This window comes from Alosa pseudoharengus, unplaced genomic scaffold (genome assembly GCF_046254945.1).
Source record: "Alosa pseudoharengus isolate Yale_2024_CS ecotype anadromous, Long Island Sound unplaced genomic scaffold, YU_APseudo_1.1 YU_APseudo_1.1_scf_5, whole genome shotgun sequence".
NCBI lineage: Eukaryota > Metazoa > Chordata > Actinopteri > Clupeiformes > Clupeidae > Alosa > Alosa pseudoharengus.
In genome coordinates this window covers 28593870-28611461 of record NW_027468837.1, presented here as the reverse complement: position 1 = coordinate 28611461, position 17592 = coordinate 28593870, and the positions used below count along the sequence as shown (strand labels likewise).

Here is a 17592-nt window from a genome sequence, read left to right as displayed (position 1 = left end):
TTTTTTTTTTTACCCCCTCGCTTTGGGGTTGGGTAGTGTCGCGCACGGCAGCGGCGGCGCAGCACGGGCATGTTGTGTTGTGTGTGTGTGTGTGTGTGTGTGTGTGTGTGTTGAAATGTCTGTTGTGTTTTGGAGGGAATCTGCCTCTGCCCTGCGGGCCTGAGGGGGTGAGTGGGTTTAAGCCGCCCCTTCTACCTCTGTACCCAAATACAGCAAACAGGCTGAACCACTCTACTACCGAGCCGCCCGCTCGCTAGGTCTGTCACCACAAAAAGACACTGGATTACACACTCCTCAACAGTCAGCCCCAGCCAGCTAGTCGCACGCACACACTCCTTATCTGTGTCCTCTTGTCCACTCTCTCCTTCACTTGCTCATTCGTCCCCCCGCCTGACCGTCCGCTCTCTCGTCCTTCTCTTTGTTTTGGCGGCAGAGTCGATCTGGGCTGGAACTAGGGGGGCATGGCCAGACCTGTGGGTAGGGGGAGTGGAGTGGTCCATGCCAACTCATGCCCTCTTCCCGGCTGGGCTAGTTTCCCAGCGTACCTCTCTGGCTCTCTTTTGTCCCGCCAGCCGACAGTCAACCCAACGTGGAAACAGACGTTCCTCTCCTCCTTTTTTTTCTCTCTGCTCCCCCGTTTTTTTTCTCCTTTTCTCTCACCAGCTTTTTTCGCCATTGCTGCCCGTTCGCTTCCCTCCGCTTCTCGAGGCTTCGCACACGCCGTTCGGCCTTGTAGTCGACACCCGCCAGGTATTGAGACATTTTTATCTCCAGCTAAACTCACACCCTTGTATTCTACTATGCTATTTGATTTCACTGTTTGCTTTATACTCATATCTCCTTCCCAGTCTCCTGCAACTCTTCCTCATGGCTCCGCACTTCCTCATCTTCCTCTTCATCTTGTACACGTGTCTGCCCTATCCGCCGCCATTTCTCCCTTACTTGGTACTGTATATTTGTGTTGCGCTACTTTATCAATACATTTTCGCATGCATGTAAATGTCAGTGTGGGAAACAGTTGAAACTGCTGTGTTGAGTGTCAAAGAGGAGAGGGCGACTAGCTGTCCCGACAGTGATAGGTGTGTTCAGAACCCAGCTCCACAGGCTCCTGAGTGTGTATGCAGAATGTCGAGCAGGTCAAGAAGACCTCGAGGACTAACGTGTGGCTTTTCGTACTAGCCGCTCATACAAGGCTTAAATCCTGCTGAAATATAAGCGTGATATATTGTAAAGGCCAAGAGGGAGAGGCTGATCAAGCTCCCAAGGCCCCAAAAACAAACATCTAGATAAATGGCAAAGTCATTTTCCACAAGCTTAACTTTCAGATAACAAATGCACTGCCGACACGACTAAAACCTTTTGTGCTTTGACTTGCTCCTTTTATGTCCTTATGTATAGTCCAGCACAGTACTAATTTTACCATCACCAGGGAAAAAATGCTTTCTGAAGTCAATTTGTTGATCTCCACAAAAAGAATATTAATATGGCACTCCATATACTGAATATAATTGTCCGAGCATTATCCCCAAGGTTATGACGTTTAGATTCACACTTAAAGTTCTTCCATTAAATGTGTTGATATTCCGAAATGTATCCTACATGTACATTATACTAGATCTAGTATCGGAAAGAACTTTAAAATCGGCTTTAACTTAAAGCACATTTTCAATCCGTCAGTAATCAATGCAATAAGCATAAAATCAGTAATTTCTCTTTTAAAGATGCAATTGTCTAACATATTGTAATTTTGACAAAACAATAAAATCAGCATTCAGGTGTTAAAACAGGACATTTAAACATGTACTATATCAATACAGATTAATATACAGTATTTGTTAAAATGAATCTGAGTCAACTGACATGAACCCAACTGACATGAACCCACTTTACATGGATATGTTTGGGAACCAGTTTAAACCAGATCGGACAGATTCTGGCTATGTCCTGTGACCAAGACCTCCATATCAGGATTTTGATTAAAAAAAAATAATGGAAAAAAAATCATCTTTGACATCTGCACCAAATCTTTGATATCTGCACCAAATATAACACTAAATTGCCAAATGACCATTATTCGGACTGGTTAGAAAAAGGTAGTGGCATCTTTTATTCGCCATCTTGCCTTATTACACTGCACAAGACAGGAATACATGCAGAATAACACTTTCTTTGTTAAGATATGCGGCATGCGACGGGCATTTTTTTGGGCGTTGTTTTAAAGAATATATCACAAATCTAAATCAAAACAGGAAACGTCCGAACAGTTTTCATGTATGTTTTTCATAGTTAAAACAGTCCATGGGGGAGGGCACTAATGTAGGAGAGGAGAGGAGTTTCTAACAGAGGGCGGAGTGACAGAGCAAAAATGAGCCTGCTTCCTCCTCCTCTCGTCTCCTCAGTTGAACCCGTCACGTTACTAGATATTTTTCTCCGGCACGCCATTCCTGCTTCCTGCTATTTTCGTACCCCCCACCCCCCATCCTCGCTCCTCCCCTCCCCTCCCCCTGTGCCGTTGTGGTTACCAGGAACAAAGCCTGTGTGCTTTTTATCAGGAAATATGGGTGCATAAACACTCTGAATGGATTACAGTCAAGGCCAGACACAGATAGCCTTTGGGAGATAAACACTCTGGCCGTATTGATGAATCAGAAACAATAAGTGCAGACGCTCAAATCTCTTTAACCTTTGCAGTCTGATACAATGCCTGCAGCTTAGTTTAGATACCCACAATCACTGTTGGTCTAACACAAAACAAGCCTGTGATTAAATGAAAATGCCTGGCTCAAAGTGTAAATCAGCAACATACTGTATTTCTGTTCAAACAGTAACTATAATTTGTTATTATACAGTTTACTCTGCATGAATTACCTTATTGTGAAAATATTATCATTATTACATGGTAAGAAGTCAAAAATACTTGTCTGCAGAGCAACATAACAGGAGGAATGTTACACAACAATGAACACTTTAACTTTAAACAAGGATCCATCATCATGTGTTTTTATTATCTCTCTGAGCTGAGTGTGAAATATCTGCTCTTATAGTGTGCTTATGTGCCCGACTTAAAGTCAGGTTGAAAACCATGCTCTTGACCTACGAATTTCAGTTCCTCCATGCCACCAGCTCAAAATTTTCTTTAGGCAGGGTCTTCAGTGGGTCATTTGTACGTCAGGTGAAGAAAAGTGTGTGTGTGTAGTGGGTGTGTGTGTGTGTGTGTGTGTGTGCGTGTGTTTGACAGAGAGAGAGAGAGAGAGAGAGAGAGAGAGAGAGAGAGAGAGAGGAAGGGAGGGAGAGGCCACTATGTGTATGCCACAATGTGTGCGATTACAAAACGCTGGCCTGATCCTAGAACCCGACTCTGGCCCTGATCTGGCCTGTCCCTGTTCCCTACTCACCCGCTGTCAGGATGGCCTTCAGCAGACCTCACAAACCCCAGGAAGAAGTCAAACAAGGTCAACCCAGGGCAAACTTCCTGTTTAGCTTTGCTATTTTAGCATACAGGGTGCACTCCCTCAGCTCAGCGTGCTAACAGGAGGCCGAGAGTGAGACGAGAGAGCATGGGATCGGCGAGGCCAAAATGCTCCTATACTGTTTAGATCAATGGTTTGGCTCAGAAAGGAGAAAGACTACACATACAATAATCACAGACTATCTGAAACAGGAACCTTTTGCAGCAGCTAGTATGGAAGTGGTATGTAAAACACAAAGTTTATCAATGGTACCTACTGTAGTTTATGAATAATATTCCCCGCTGATGAATTACGGATTTGCTTACTTCTAGAAATTGCATTTAATGCTTAACAGATGAAAAATCTGTGCTCTACTCGTGATAACTAATGCAATTACGTATGTTGTGAGGTTTTTGTAGTAGCCTAGCTTCATGCATCAGTTAGCAGGAAACAGCAAACTACAACATTAACATTACTTCATCCAAAAATGCTCAATAGTAAATTCATTTTTATCAAATATGTCAACAAATGAATGTATCAAACTGTAATATTATTAATTCAAATATAAGTCTGTGATTATGCCGAATAGTGTTAGTGTTTGACATGTAAGTGTTATTTATAGATCCTGTTTTTGAAGACCTGTTGTAATGTGGCATTCTGTAAAGCTTTTCTTAATGAAATAAACTAGTCACACAAATACAAAAAACAGACAGAGAGGAATAGGACGTTATCAGGTCATTCCTGTAGAGTGTGGTGCACAGACACACACACACGCACACACCCACACACACGTTGCGAGCAGGAAGACCCCGTGCAGCGATGTTGGGGCACAAAGTGGGTGATAAGGAACGCAATGCGCAGGGGCCACGGTAGCGAATGCCTCGCAGATGGCAAAACCACGCACCATGCCAAACCTCTCGAGTGCTGTGCCAGAGCCCCTCCACCACACACAGGAAGAGCTCCTGCGCTCTGTACAGCATGGCGCTGGAGGACTCAGAGAGAGAGAGCGACTCCACCACACAAAGGAAGAGCTCCTGGCGCTGGAGGACTCAGAGAGAGAGAGCGACTCCAGTGCAACGAGGAATAGAACACATTACTACATGTCTGTCAACAGCTTCACTCCCCCCCCCCCCATTTATTATGTGAATGCTAACAGGCTGAATAGCAGTGTGACAATCACCATATTAGCACATCCTCTATACCACAGTTTCCACTTTCCACCCTGTCAGATGCTCACTGGCCAAGTTGCTGTGAGAGGATTAGCATGCATTAATACATGTCCTCCAACAGTAGCCTACTAGCAGTCCCTGCTTGTAAGCATTTGAACACTCACAAACAAACTAGCATTACTAGCTCTGTATTTTCTACTAATTCTACATTTAAAGGCTCAGACTAAAAAAAAAACAAGTGGGGTGATTGTGTTCATTTATAACCTGATATATAACAGCTTCCAATTTGTCTGCACTTTTAGTATCTAAGTTCTTTCAAACTTGAGAGCAGGGTGTCTAGTGCTATTGTCCTGCCTGCTGCTCTCACCTTTAACATTTTGAGACACCACATGTGTTTTCCTTTGTCATCCAATAGTTTCCTGCATGGTAAATAACTCTGTTTGTGTTTGTCTGTTTCAATGCATGGCTATCTGTCTGTTGGCATTCAGTGTCTCTAGAGGTCATCATCACACTTGGCCAGGGATTGGAATGTTATTCAATATTTCTTTTCTGTTCCAATGTGCCTCCTCTTCCATGGATGTGTTTCAGAAACCTGGCGTAGGTCAGGTACTGAACATAGCTTTGCACTGAGATAGGGAGAGGCAGAAGATGAGATTTGGATTTGTCCAGCCAGGTCATCTAAGATATATATATATATATATCAGCTGGATGCAGCATCAGTGTAAATAGACAATATGGAAAAACGATTACACACACACACACACACACACACACACACACACACACACACACACACACACAAACACACACACACGACTTTTTGTCAGCGTAGTGGGTTAGTCCTTCTGTACCCTCATGCTGAGACCTGACAGAACACTGACACCATTTACCCTCCAATTCATTCTGTGTCTCAATTAAGGACTTCACTTAGAGAGCCTAGCCTCACATTTCTCTCCTGTTCCGTCCTCATATCTTTCCCTCCTCTTTTTCTTCTTCCTCTCATTCACGTTGTCCTCCTCTCATCTTCGCGTTCCTCCTCTCTTCTCATCCTTTCCTCTAACCCACTGTCCTCTCTCCTCCTCATCGCTTTCTTGTTCTCTTTTTTGCTCATCCTCGCATCCCCTCTTAAGTCTTCTCCTCCCCACCAGTATTCCTCTGCTCTCTCCCTCTCTCCTCTCGTCCCCTGTCATCCACTATCCCCCTCCTCCCTCCCTCTCTCCTCATCTCCTCTCTCAGGCTCACTTAGCCAGCCCTGTGAGTGCTCGCTCGCTGCCCCACTGCCCTGCTGCTCTGCCAAATCATTTCCATCACTGCCCGTCCACTGTGGTTAGCCCAGAGCGCAGTCCCACATGTAAATGACCTGCCCCGACACCGCCTTTCACCCGCCTCTGTTTCACATGCTAATTTATGCAAACCGTCGAGTCATTCTTCACAAACACACACACACACACACACAGACACACACACACACACACACAGCAGTGGTGGTAGCTGGCTAGCCTATGGCATTGTCCTTTCTTCTCAGGAACTTTTATTACAGTATACTCATCCTCAGATGTGCCTAAGATCTATTTCGATGTGTAGGTCAACGAGTGTGTTTGTAGACTTTACTGATTCCTAGTGTGATTGTTTGGGGTGTACAGATTTTGATGGTAGCAAACCTGGATGGGGTAGCATCTTTTCTCTGTTATATGAATGAATGGTGTGGCAAGTATCGAGCGTATAATGTTTGTTTCACGGCCTTGAATAAAAATTGATTCTGAAACTTTCCCCTAATGATATATGAATGGCATGTAACTATAACATACAGAGGCGTATTGCTGATGTTAGACTCTCTTGGACTATCAGTGGCTGGGTCTCAGTTTTGATATTTTGGTGCAATTGTCACGTTTCAGAGGAAGCTCTTGGATCTTCCCCCACGTGTTGACTTGAGAAAGCCCAGCCCTTCCCTAAAATGGCCGAAGAGCGGCCATTTTGTTAGGTCTCCTCTCTCTCTCCCCTCTTTGCATTGGTGGCAGCAGCCTATACGCACAGCTTTGTGCAGGCTAGCGGGAGTCAGCCAGGGGAAGCCATGTTTAAACTCAGCTCTTTACTTCTGCCTGTTAAACAGCAAGCTTGCGCTGGTTTGTGGGGCGGGAAAGAGCCAAGTTTGTAAGAAAAACGGGTGCTCGCTCTTTCTTGGCGCCACTTGCCTCTGCTTCATGCCAACCTCACTCTGACTGCCAGTGAGTTACGCTTAAGCCTTCCAGAAATTAGCACAGTCGGAGAAGCCTGCGCTGCGCTGTGTGTGTGCCGCCTCATGATTGTGTTGTAATGTTCCTGGCAACAAAAAAAAAAAATACTGCCTTTGTAATTACTGTGCGCGGCTTTTCCATCCAAACGACCCACCTGTGCCGGACGCTAGGATACCCTCAACATTTCATTTGACCATTGCTTAGGGGCAGTTCTCTGCATTCAGCTGAGAGCTCACAGGGTATAACTCAACCCCTCCTTTTTTTTAAGGAACGCTAATTGTTCCCCTCAAGGTAATTCTCTTTAAAACTGCTACCAGACTCCCTTCTCTTTGTGCCTTTGAGGATAATGGCAGCTAGAGAACTCCCATCACCAGGCTATATGGGCAAAGAGGACACCCCAACCCTTTCCCAGTGAGAGGCTGGCTCTCTCTCCCCCGATCAGGAACAGTCTGTCCAGCTTTTGTTCATGTTCTATCAGTCTGTGTATTTCTATACACATCTGACACACTGATGCTCATATGTTCGCTTGTGAATTGATTGATGTACTTTCACTCAACGGCTTCCTTGTCTTTTTATTTTTATTGGCAAGTTTAAACCTTTCACTTCCACTTCAGTGACTCTAAGGAGATATTTTAAAAGCACAGCGCAATTTACACTATATTGAGACATGTAACTATGAGCATCTAATAAAGCACCTTCTCTCTCTCTCTCTCTCTCTCTCTTTCCCTCTTTTTTCTTTTTCTCCAGTTCATTGTTCTGCAGAGTAGCTGCCAGGCCATTGACCATTGAGAGACGGCTTGATTGCTGGCTTAGTCCTGGCTGGATGATGACTGGATGATGGCTCACTCTTGGCTAATTGACAGCTGTTCTTGAGGCTGAGGTAGTAGATTGAATAGTTGTGGGGTGCGATCCTCCCTCTGAGATAACTATACAATCTACTGTCTTTCCTAAAGAGACAGACTGACCTCCAGGCTGACCACTCACCACATCTGTTGGAACGTCCAGGAGACAGGCAGAAATTCATATCCAAATATGTAACATCAATGATGCTGCCCATATTAAACATTATCTAGTAACTTTATGTGAGCCCTTTGTCATCAGAGTATGGCTATGAGCATGTCTGGGAAGATACCACATAGATGTGGATGATGATGATGACATTTACTTTCATTGATGTCGTATTGGTAATTGTCCAAAGGTATGACACTATGACAGATGTGATGCGTATGACAATGTTAGCTGTTGTTGCTTCAGTAGCATCAACATTTTTGGAAAAAATAATTTTGGCAATCATTGATACTGGTAACAAAACTTTATCAAACCATTTGCTACAAACTGCTGTGAGGACATGTGACAGGATATCTATACGGTATCTCCTATAACATGTTTATCACATGCTTATACCAGTCTTATGACATGAAATACTTTTGGTAACACTTTATTTTAATGTGTCGCTGTTACAGTGTACCTACCTAATTAGGTACAGTGGTACAACCTGTGTAACAACATGTACTATCAGGTACTATCATTGTACTTGCATTATATTTGTGGGTATCTACATATAGTTGTTACATTGTAATACTGAGTGCTTTTACAAAACTTTGCCAATTTGCCTAAATTTTCATCAGAGGCAAAGAGCTCACCTGAAACCTGCTGGATGGGGTAAATCTGGTCATGATAGATTTGATATACAAACCATTCTTAGCTCCAGTCAAGGCCTCATTGTCTTCAGTGTACATGTAACAGCTGTGCTGCTACAACCTTGTTACTCTTTGATACAGTGGAATAAACCTATTATGTGTACCAGCTAATTACTTACATGTACATATGACACGTATGTTATGTCTTCGATGTCTTGGAACAGGTCTACTAATTCACATGTACTGTGTGGTGTAACAGCAGACACATTTCAACACATCAATTACAGGATGCATGACATCATTGACAGGATGTATATAATATGTACATGTGAGTACTTAACTGGTACACTTTATTTTAATGGGTTTATTCCACTGTATCAAAAGAGTAATACGTGTGTACCAACACAGTTGATATATGTACTATGTAGTGAATTAGTAGACCTGTTCCAAGACATCGAAGACATATCATACATGTCATATGTACATGTAAGTAATTACCTGGTACACATAATAGGTTTATTCCACTGTATCAAAGAGTAACAAGGTTGTAGCAGCACAGCTGTTACATGTACACTGAAGACAATGAGGCCTTGACTGGAGCTAAGAATGGTTTGTATATTAAATCTATCATGACCAGATTTACCCCATCCAGCAGGTCTCAGGTCAGCTGTTTGCCTCTGATGAAAATTTAGGCAAATTGGCAAAGTTTTGTAAAAGCAGTCAGTATTACAATGTAACAACTATATGTAGGTACCCACAAATACATAATGCAAGTACAATGATAGTACCTGATAGTACATGTTGTTACACAGGTTGTACCACTGTACCTAATTAGGGTACACTGTGCAACACATTAAAATAAAGTGTTACCATACTTTTTTTGTGTAGACTACCCATTGTCTAGGAATGATATTAGAGCTATATTCATTACGCAAATAGATAAATCCTCTTGATGATGCAGTGTGATAAACATGTCTTTGCAGTGGTTATGTTTTCCTTATGACAATGTGGAAAGCAAATTTACCAGTTAATCTGCATTCATTGTAAATGTAGACACAATATGACATATATTCATTATGTACAGTGTGTCGATGAAGCCTCCTGGTGATGAGGAGTTATCTTGACCCGTGTACTTCTCTCATGTGTGCTGTAAAAGGACTGGTGATGTCTTGACCAGTGGTCTGCTCTCATGTCCTGTGTGATGGGGTGTCTCAGCGAGGTGAGGTAGTAGGTTGTATAGTTTGCGGGAGGGATGAAACCCTATTTAGGTGATAACTATACAGTCTATTGCCTTCCTCGAGGGACACAGTAAGCATGTGTCTGGCTGGTTTTCTACATTCTGCCTTTATCAAAGCGTAAGTACCTTTAACAAACGATAATGACATTTGGCCTAAAAAATAATCTGTCTAAATATGAGGGCTTTATTATTTAAAATAGACATTTAATATGAACTCGATAATATATTTGTGTGTGTGTACAATTACATCATTATTCAACCATATTTTGCATTAAAAACAAATAAAACAAGTCAGCTTAAGTTTGGTGGATGGTATCTCACAGAAAGCTATAGCGTCTGCATGACAATTTATACTGTGTGACTTGATAATGAATCCTACAATATACTTTTCACACACTTATGTTTTATTATGAAAATATAATCCTACATAATACATCCTGTAAAACATGTACCAATACAAAAAGCATGAGAACACATCAAATATTATTTGACCTTATGAAATGCATACATAAGGACACACAATAAACTGAGAAACATTTCTGGCAACTTTGACTAATGTTCATCTGGGGCCATTCAGATAGTCATCCCAAACTGTAGATTTCATCAGGCTCTCTGTTTCCTGCCAGCTGCCCATAGTTGACAGAAAGTGTGGTTGTTAAATATTCAGTTCACCAAAAGAGGGGGGTAACAACTTACAGACACCACAAAATTATCTTAAGAGTTATGACAGGCTGACCTCTGTTGGCAGGGAGGTGGAACTGCATGGAGTTTATCACAAGGTGGATGATTTACCCTGAACTCTAGTCAAGGCTATTTCACAAAGATGCATTCTATAGAACGAGACTGTATGGTATTTAAGCAGTATTGAATTAAAATCTATTGTAGCATTTCACACTGTATTAGTGTCAGTGTGTGTCTCTGATGCAATCTGATATATATATAATGAAGTCCATATGAAGAGTTTGTTTCCAAAACGCTATATCCTCCATTTTAATGCATTTTCATAAATGCCTTTTTTTAAAACATTATATTATTTTGTATTCCAGATTTTTTCAGTGGAACTGTAATAGGGTTAGGTTATTCTTATTTTATTTATCTTTACTCAATCACACAACTGCAATTGTATTGATATTACCTGAAATACACAATTAAATAACATGAATTACTGTTTTTAAAAATGGAGAGATAGGGTTTTGAACCAAACTCTTCATATCAAATATAGCCAGCATTTCAGACCACTAGACCTTGATGTGCTGCTAATTCCTGGTGGTGCTGGTGCTGGTGGTCACCTGACTGCCCCCTGGGGTCTCTTGGTACTCCATGCATAGAAGGTATCTGCTCCACAACATCTTAAAAGCAGACTTGATCTTGCGGATCTTCCAAGCATACACGACTGGGTTAACAGCTGAGTTTGCATGAGAGAGGAGGATGCCGACATAGAAGGCCTGGTGAGGAACTAGAGTACCGTAGAAGGAGGTGATGTTCATGAAATGCAGAGGTAGCCAGGAAACAGCAAAGAGTGCCAAAATGACAGCGAGGGACCGGGTGAGTTTCCGTTCCTTCTGGTAGTAGGAACGAGACCGAGACTCACTGCCGCCCAGCCCATGGCCTCTCAGCTGTTGGTGGATCCTTCTAAATATATAGAAGTACAACACCATCATAAGCAGCATAGGTGGGAGTAAGCAGGTCAAGAAAATAAAGTTGACTATGTATGGCATTGGAATCACCGCCAGAAATGTACAAGTGATGGTTGTCGAGTTGGATGCTTCCATGTATTCAAGAGTGTCATGGCGATACCAACCAAACATAGGAATGAAGCCCAATATACCAGCAGAGAACCAGCAAACTCCCACAATAGACCAGGAGTGAAATTGTGTCACAACTCCCTTGTACCTATAAAGAAGGATTAGATAACACTGCCATCATGTAAAACTCAAACAATAATGATGCAGTCGTTTTTGAAAAAAGTAACTGCAACTGAGATTCAATGTCATGTCAATGTCAAATTTGATGAATCACAAATTAGTTAGGTTATTCTTCAAAACAGACATTTTTGACATAATTACACAATACAAGAGTAAGCATAGCAATGCTAGAGGACATATTTACTGTGATAATAAAGATAAATGCATCAGTAAAAGAAAAGTAAAGTGACTGGTATTTTGCAGATGCTTTTAGCCACACAGACTTGAAGCAGTGGGTGAGCTTGGGTTAACCAATTGTCCTACTCCATCACACCCACAAAATATAAAAGAAAAAATGTTACTAATAACTAATGAAATTGACAACTTTGAAGGGAAGGCAAGAATAGTGAAGCGAGCATAGAATGTGGAGGAAGATTACCGGTGAGGGATGTAGACACGTAGGAACCTGTCCAGAGCAATGGCCATCAGTGAATGAATTGAGGCTAGGGGCAAAATGACCACCACAGAACACAGGGTCACACAGCCAAAGAAGGAGGTTCTGACCCGTCCGTCCACCAGAACCGCCATAGGTACCGCCACAGCCCCCACCAGGAAGTCGGCAACAGCCAGAGAGATGATGAAGCAGAAGGTGGGCTGCCGCCGCATGGCACCACATGTCCACACTGTCCAGATGACCAGCAGGTTACCAAGGCAACATGCCACAGCGATCAGGACCTCCAGCACGGTGTAGAGAACTTCTATGTGCTTGGCCATTCTGTTAAAAAGAATGACTTAAACAGATAATTAAACCCTAGATGAACTTCCTTCTGAACTGGCGTCTAAAGCTCTTCTGAGAAAAGCTCAGGTAGACTTCTTGTGTTGAAAAACAGTCACACCTACCCTGCACCGATGGCACAACAGGAACTTCTTTCAATGTGTGGATCTTCAAGGTGCTCTGATAGCAACAGTCTCTGCAATCTCTTAAATACACAGACACACACACACCAATACCAAAGCTAAACAGGAAGTTTGCCCTTGTCTGACACAAACCTGGGGTTTGTAAGTATGGGGTGCCAAATGTAACATGCCTTATTTCGTGGACAGAATGACTTTTGGGTGACGAAATACATATATTCATTACGAAACCATGTTACATCGTAACGCCTTTTGTCCACGGAATACACAAATTGGTTTGCATTGTGTCCACGAAACACCGAAGAGAGCACATCGTTTTCATGGATCAAATTGACTGGTGGCCTTTTCCTTTCATGTACAGTACATACAGTAAGGCTGAATGCACTATTCTCTGTCGTAGACGAAAGTCAAACTGTTTTTTATTACTTTTTTGTCCAAAAGTAATTCTGTGTATATAAGTATAAGTATATATACTCTTTTGATCCCGTGAGGGAAATTTGGTCTCTGCATTTATCACCCGGTCCCTCGCTGTCATCCGTGAATTAGTGAAACACACTCAGCACACAGTGAACACACAGTGAGGTGAAGCACACACTAATCCCGGCGCAGTGAGCTGCCTGCAACAACAGCGGCACTCAGGAGCAGTGAGCGGTTAGGTGCCTTGCTCAAAGGCACTTCAGCCGTGCCTACTGGTCAGGGTTCGAACCGGCAACCCTCCGGTTACAAGTCCAAAGCGCTAACTAGTAGGCCACGGCTGCCCACACGTAAATATGGAATGCACCTACACGCCTCATTCTGTGCATCCTATTTCAAATTCGTCCACGAAAGTATTGTGCTGTGTTACAGAAATTATGATGTGTCCAAAAGGGATTTATTCTGTGACTGCAGTTACAGAAGGCATTCCATCCACAAAATAGTAACATAATAATTACGAAATGCATTCAGTGACATATGCTTTCATTCTGTGGACGAAATGCATAATAGAATCACATACAATAATACATTTTGTGAGTCAGCAGTTTACTGAATGAATTATGTGTCACAATAATTTCATTACGTGGACGAAATGCATAATAGAATCACAAAATCAGCTTTGTGACCTGCTACAATACATTTCGTGAGTCACTTAGGACTTAGTATGTTTTACATACTAAGGCCTAATACCAAATGTTACAATGATTATAGTATTGGTCATCCTCTCCAAACCCAAACATCATGTCCCCTACAAACCTCCCTTCAAGCTGAGCTCAAAAGAGTGGTTCTTTATTCCCACCCAATGACTAAGCTTAGTCAAGCACATCTGCTTGGTTAGTTCCATCTAAATGTAAAAGTGGCCAACTTGTGTGTGTACAATATGTGTGTTTTTGCTCTCTTCCTGCCCACTTCAGAGTGCTTTCTCAGTAAAGGATGTTTACAAGTTTCAGAATCAGAAGCCCGTGGTAAGGTGTGCAGTGAGGTGGCTAACCACAAAACCGAGATCGCTTAGCTTAGATAGCAAGATCCTGACCTTTTTTGTATGTGTGCCACACAAACACAAATTCACACATACATACTCACACATTGGACAGTATAGGAAATTGCTATAAGTTTAAAGCATGTTGTCGCAGTAGAGACACCTGTAGAAAGACCCTGCAGGTGACACGCTGTTCTGTGAAAAACACACTAGCACACATGTATGGTCACAAGAAATGACTGTAAGTCTACTTTCTCAGTATGCAGATCCAGCAGGTCTTTACCTGCATATGTGCACTAGGCAAAGCTTGCTGCTCTATGTGTACTCAACCCTTAAAGGTGTGGGTTTTTAAACATTCTAACATGTTTAGTCTTATACCCCCACCGTTAGTCTAGGTTAACATAATTTATTGAAATACGCATCCCAAAAGTGACAAAAACATCTAAAATGTTCTTTGCATGTTGTGTGTAGTTACATGTCCAAATACCAATGCAAAATGAGACATGATTTTCTAATACTTACAGTATATAACATTGTATGCATGCCCAAAATAATCAATATTATGCTTTCTTGATATACTGTAAAACTGAAATTAGTTGTGTGTGGCCCAAAACATACAGTGTAAATTAAGCTATATATTTTCCTAAAAAATGTATACGAAAATTCCAGCGAGAAAGATACATTTATTTATATATATTTTTTTGTGGTGAATGGGTAAGTGAAATATTGGCCCAGACAGAACATTATGTTGTATAATCTTTGGCTGCATGATGTGTTCCTATACATGTGATTAAATTAACAGATTTGTTCAAAAAGTCCCCTGGCCAGAAAAGTTGTTAAGGATAGAAAGTGGGTGCTATTCTATGATGAATACTGAACGGAAATTTGTCATGTCATCGTAGGTTAAACAAAACAAGCCAAGTCATTCAAATGTCGCTGAGCAATCATTTTCATATCCGTGATGGGATCTTGTACTGTTCATGTACTGTTTATTATGCAAGCATTACTTCTTTCCAGTCACAAGAACAGTCAGGATTTTACAGAAATACACACAACAGTGCCAGAATCACAGTGATAACTTACTTTGAATTTGTGTACACAACATACCTGTCAACACTCCCGTTTTTCCCGGGTTTCTCCCGTATTTCAAGGTCATCTCCCAGCACCCTCCCGTTTTGTTATTTCTCCCGGAAAACTCCCGTAATTTGCATGGCCATCAAACTTCATTTTAAAATCATTGATCCATTCAGGTTGCCAGATTGTGTATGGAATACACCCTACACATACACAATCACTTAGTTTCAATTTCAACCGTTTTGTCATAGGCTAAAACCTGGCGCCGACTGCGCAGCCTGTCTCGTCAAGCGGGCTAGCTGAATGGCCTACTCCAGAACTAGCTGTTGTGAAATTGTTGGGAATTTAATCGATTAACACATCACATCAACTGTTATTGAGTGTTGTTGATACACTGAACTTGTGCCCTCGGAACCAAATCTGACAGCAAGCAGCTTTGGAGTTTTGGAAGTAGGCTGCAGGCAGGCAGCTGGTGGATACATAACTGGCATGCGTAAGGTAATGGTAAGGTAAAAGCAACTACCGAAATCCAGTGTTGAAACACGTGTATGAAACACAGATCCGGTATAAACACTGACACCCCCCAAAAATCTCCCGTTTTTGGAAAGCTAAATGTTGACAGGTATGGTACACAATAGTAACTTAGCCTTAGCCTATGGACTATCAGTAGATGTGTGTCATAGAAGGAAGTGTAATTTCAGCTACAGTACACAGTGATGAAACCTCAACCTTAGATTTGATGTGAGCATGAACAATATTTTGTGTAGTCACTTTTAGCTTTCTGTAGAACCAAATGATACCTACAATCCAATTCTATCACAATTAATTGTACACCAGATTTCTCACAATATGTGATTTCTTTTTGTTTGAATATGATCATATTTCCTGAAATTACCACTACCACTACACCTTACTGTTTTGCTGATTCCTGGTGGTGGTGCTGATGCTGTTGATGTTTTCTGTGGTCTGGCTGCTCCTTGGAGTTTGTTGAACCTCCTTGCATACAACAAACCTTCTCCAAATTGGCTTAAAAGCAGATTTGATCTTGCGGATCTTCCAGGCATACACGACTGGGTTAACAGCTGAGTTTGCATGAGAGAGGAGGATGCCTATATAGAAAGCCTGGTGAGGAACTGCAGCCCCATAGAAAGAGGAGACGTTCATGAAGTGCAGAGGTAGCCAGCAGACAGCGAAGAGCATCACTACTAGAAGCAAGGACTGGGCCAGTGCCCGCTCCTTCTGGTAGTAGGAACAAGAGTGACCACCGCTCACCCCACGGCTTCGCAGCTGATGGTGGATCCTTATGAAGATGCACAGGTACAATACCATCATGAGCAGCATGGGTGGCAGTAGGCAAGTAAAGAAGTTAAAGTTGACCATGTAGGGCATGGGAATCACAGCCAGAAATGTACAAGTGATGAATGTGGAGTTTGATGCTTCCATCTGTTCTAGAATGTCGTGGCGATTCCATCCAAACATGGGAACAGACCCCAGAATACCTGCAGACACCCAGCAGACTCCTACTATGGTCCAAGAGAGTTTCTCTGTCACCATTGTTTTGTATCTGTGGTGGAGGATCAAATAACACAATTAACATGCACTACACTCAAGGCAGATACAGTAAGTGATATCTGTATAAGGGCATTTAAACACCATCACTAAACACAATTTCACCAGCGCTACTATAACAAAACAATATTCCTGTAAGAATAGAACTATTTAAGGAAAACAAATATTTCGTCTGAAAATATAAATCTGCAAAGAAACTATCACAACAATTTATCAGTGGCAAAGGCAACATAATAAGAGGGCTTCAAAGTTTTAGTGTGAACAACTGAAGACAAAGCAAAGTGAATGCAGACTAAGACTAGAGTGAGGAGGAACCTTACCTGAGTGGGATGTGGGCCCGCAGAAACCTATCCAGAGCAATGGCCAACAGGGAATGGACAGAGGCTTGGGTCAGAACAATCACCACACAACTGAGGAACAGGCAGCCGTAGAAAGAAGTTCTGACCCGTCCATCCACCAGAACCGCCAGAGGTACGGCCACGGCCCCCACCAGGAAGTCAGCTACGGCTAGAGAGATGATGAAGCAGAAGGTGGGCTGCCGCCGCATGGCAGCACGCGTCCACACTGCCCAGATCACCAGCAGGTTACCAAGGCAACATGCCACGGCGATCAGCACTTCCAGGAAAGTGTATATGGCCTCAATGGTGTGATTTCCCATTCTGGTACATGAGCTGCAACTTCAGCTAAATACTGAGTATGCACCTTCAGATGAACTTCCTTTTGAAACAGAGACTGTAGCTCTATTGAGGAAGCTCACAGGGGGGGGGAAACAACACTACACTTGTGGCTTGTGTAATTTGTATGCTTCTATTTTTTTCACCCTTTTTTTTCTTCAGTAATTTTGTGTCAACGATTCCCGAGACACTGAAAGACCGGGGTGCATGAAACATGTTGGGCATGTAGCCCCACAAGGAGGACACGGAACCATTGTTTTCGTTTGGATCCGTT

The 17592-nt window shown here is 42.3% G+C and overlaps 2 protein-coding genes and 1 long non-coding RNA gene across 3 annotated transcripts in view; 1 reads left to right on the top strand and 2 right to left on the bottom strand.

Moving 5' to 3' along the window:
• The window catches only part of LOC143104630 (uncharacterized), an 8662-nt gene extending 729 nt beyond the window's left edge, over nucleotides 1–7933 (top strand). Inside the window, exon 2 of the long non-coding RNA XR_012983105.1 lies at nucleotides 7600–7933. This is a non-coding gene — a long non-coding RNA (uncharacterized LOC143104630). The remainder of the gene's footprint in view (nucleotides 1–7599) is intronic.
• Nucleotides 7934–9948: 2015 nt separating this feature from the next.
• On the bottom strand, nucleotides 9949–12453 carry LOC143104627 (adenosine receptor A1-like). The gene is made up of 2 exons (XM_076268770.1): nucleotides 12073–12453; nucleotides 9949–11622 (listed from the first exon to the last, which is right to left on the bottom strand). The coding sequence occupies exons 1-2, from the start codon at nucleotides 12405–12407 to the stop codon at nucleotides 10986–10988; spliced, it is 972 nt and encodes a 323-aa protein (XP_076124885.1). The 5' UTR covers nucleotides 12408–12453; the 3' UTR covers nucleotides 9949–10985.
• Nucleotides 12454–15032: 2579 nt separating this feature from the next.
• LOC143104626 (adenosine receptor A1-like) lies at nucleotides 15033–17302 on the bottom strand. Its single transcript, XM_076268769.1, has 2 exons — nucleotides 16965–17302; nucleotides 15033–16639 (listed from the first exon to the last, which is right to left on the bottom strand). The coding sequence occupies exons 1-2, from the start codon at nucleotides 17300–17302 to the stop codon at nucleotides 15979–15981; spliced, it is 999 nt and encodes a 332-aa protein (XP_076124884.1). The 3' UTR covers nucleotides 15033–15978.
• Nucleotides 17303–17592: the final 290 nt, after the last annotated feature.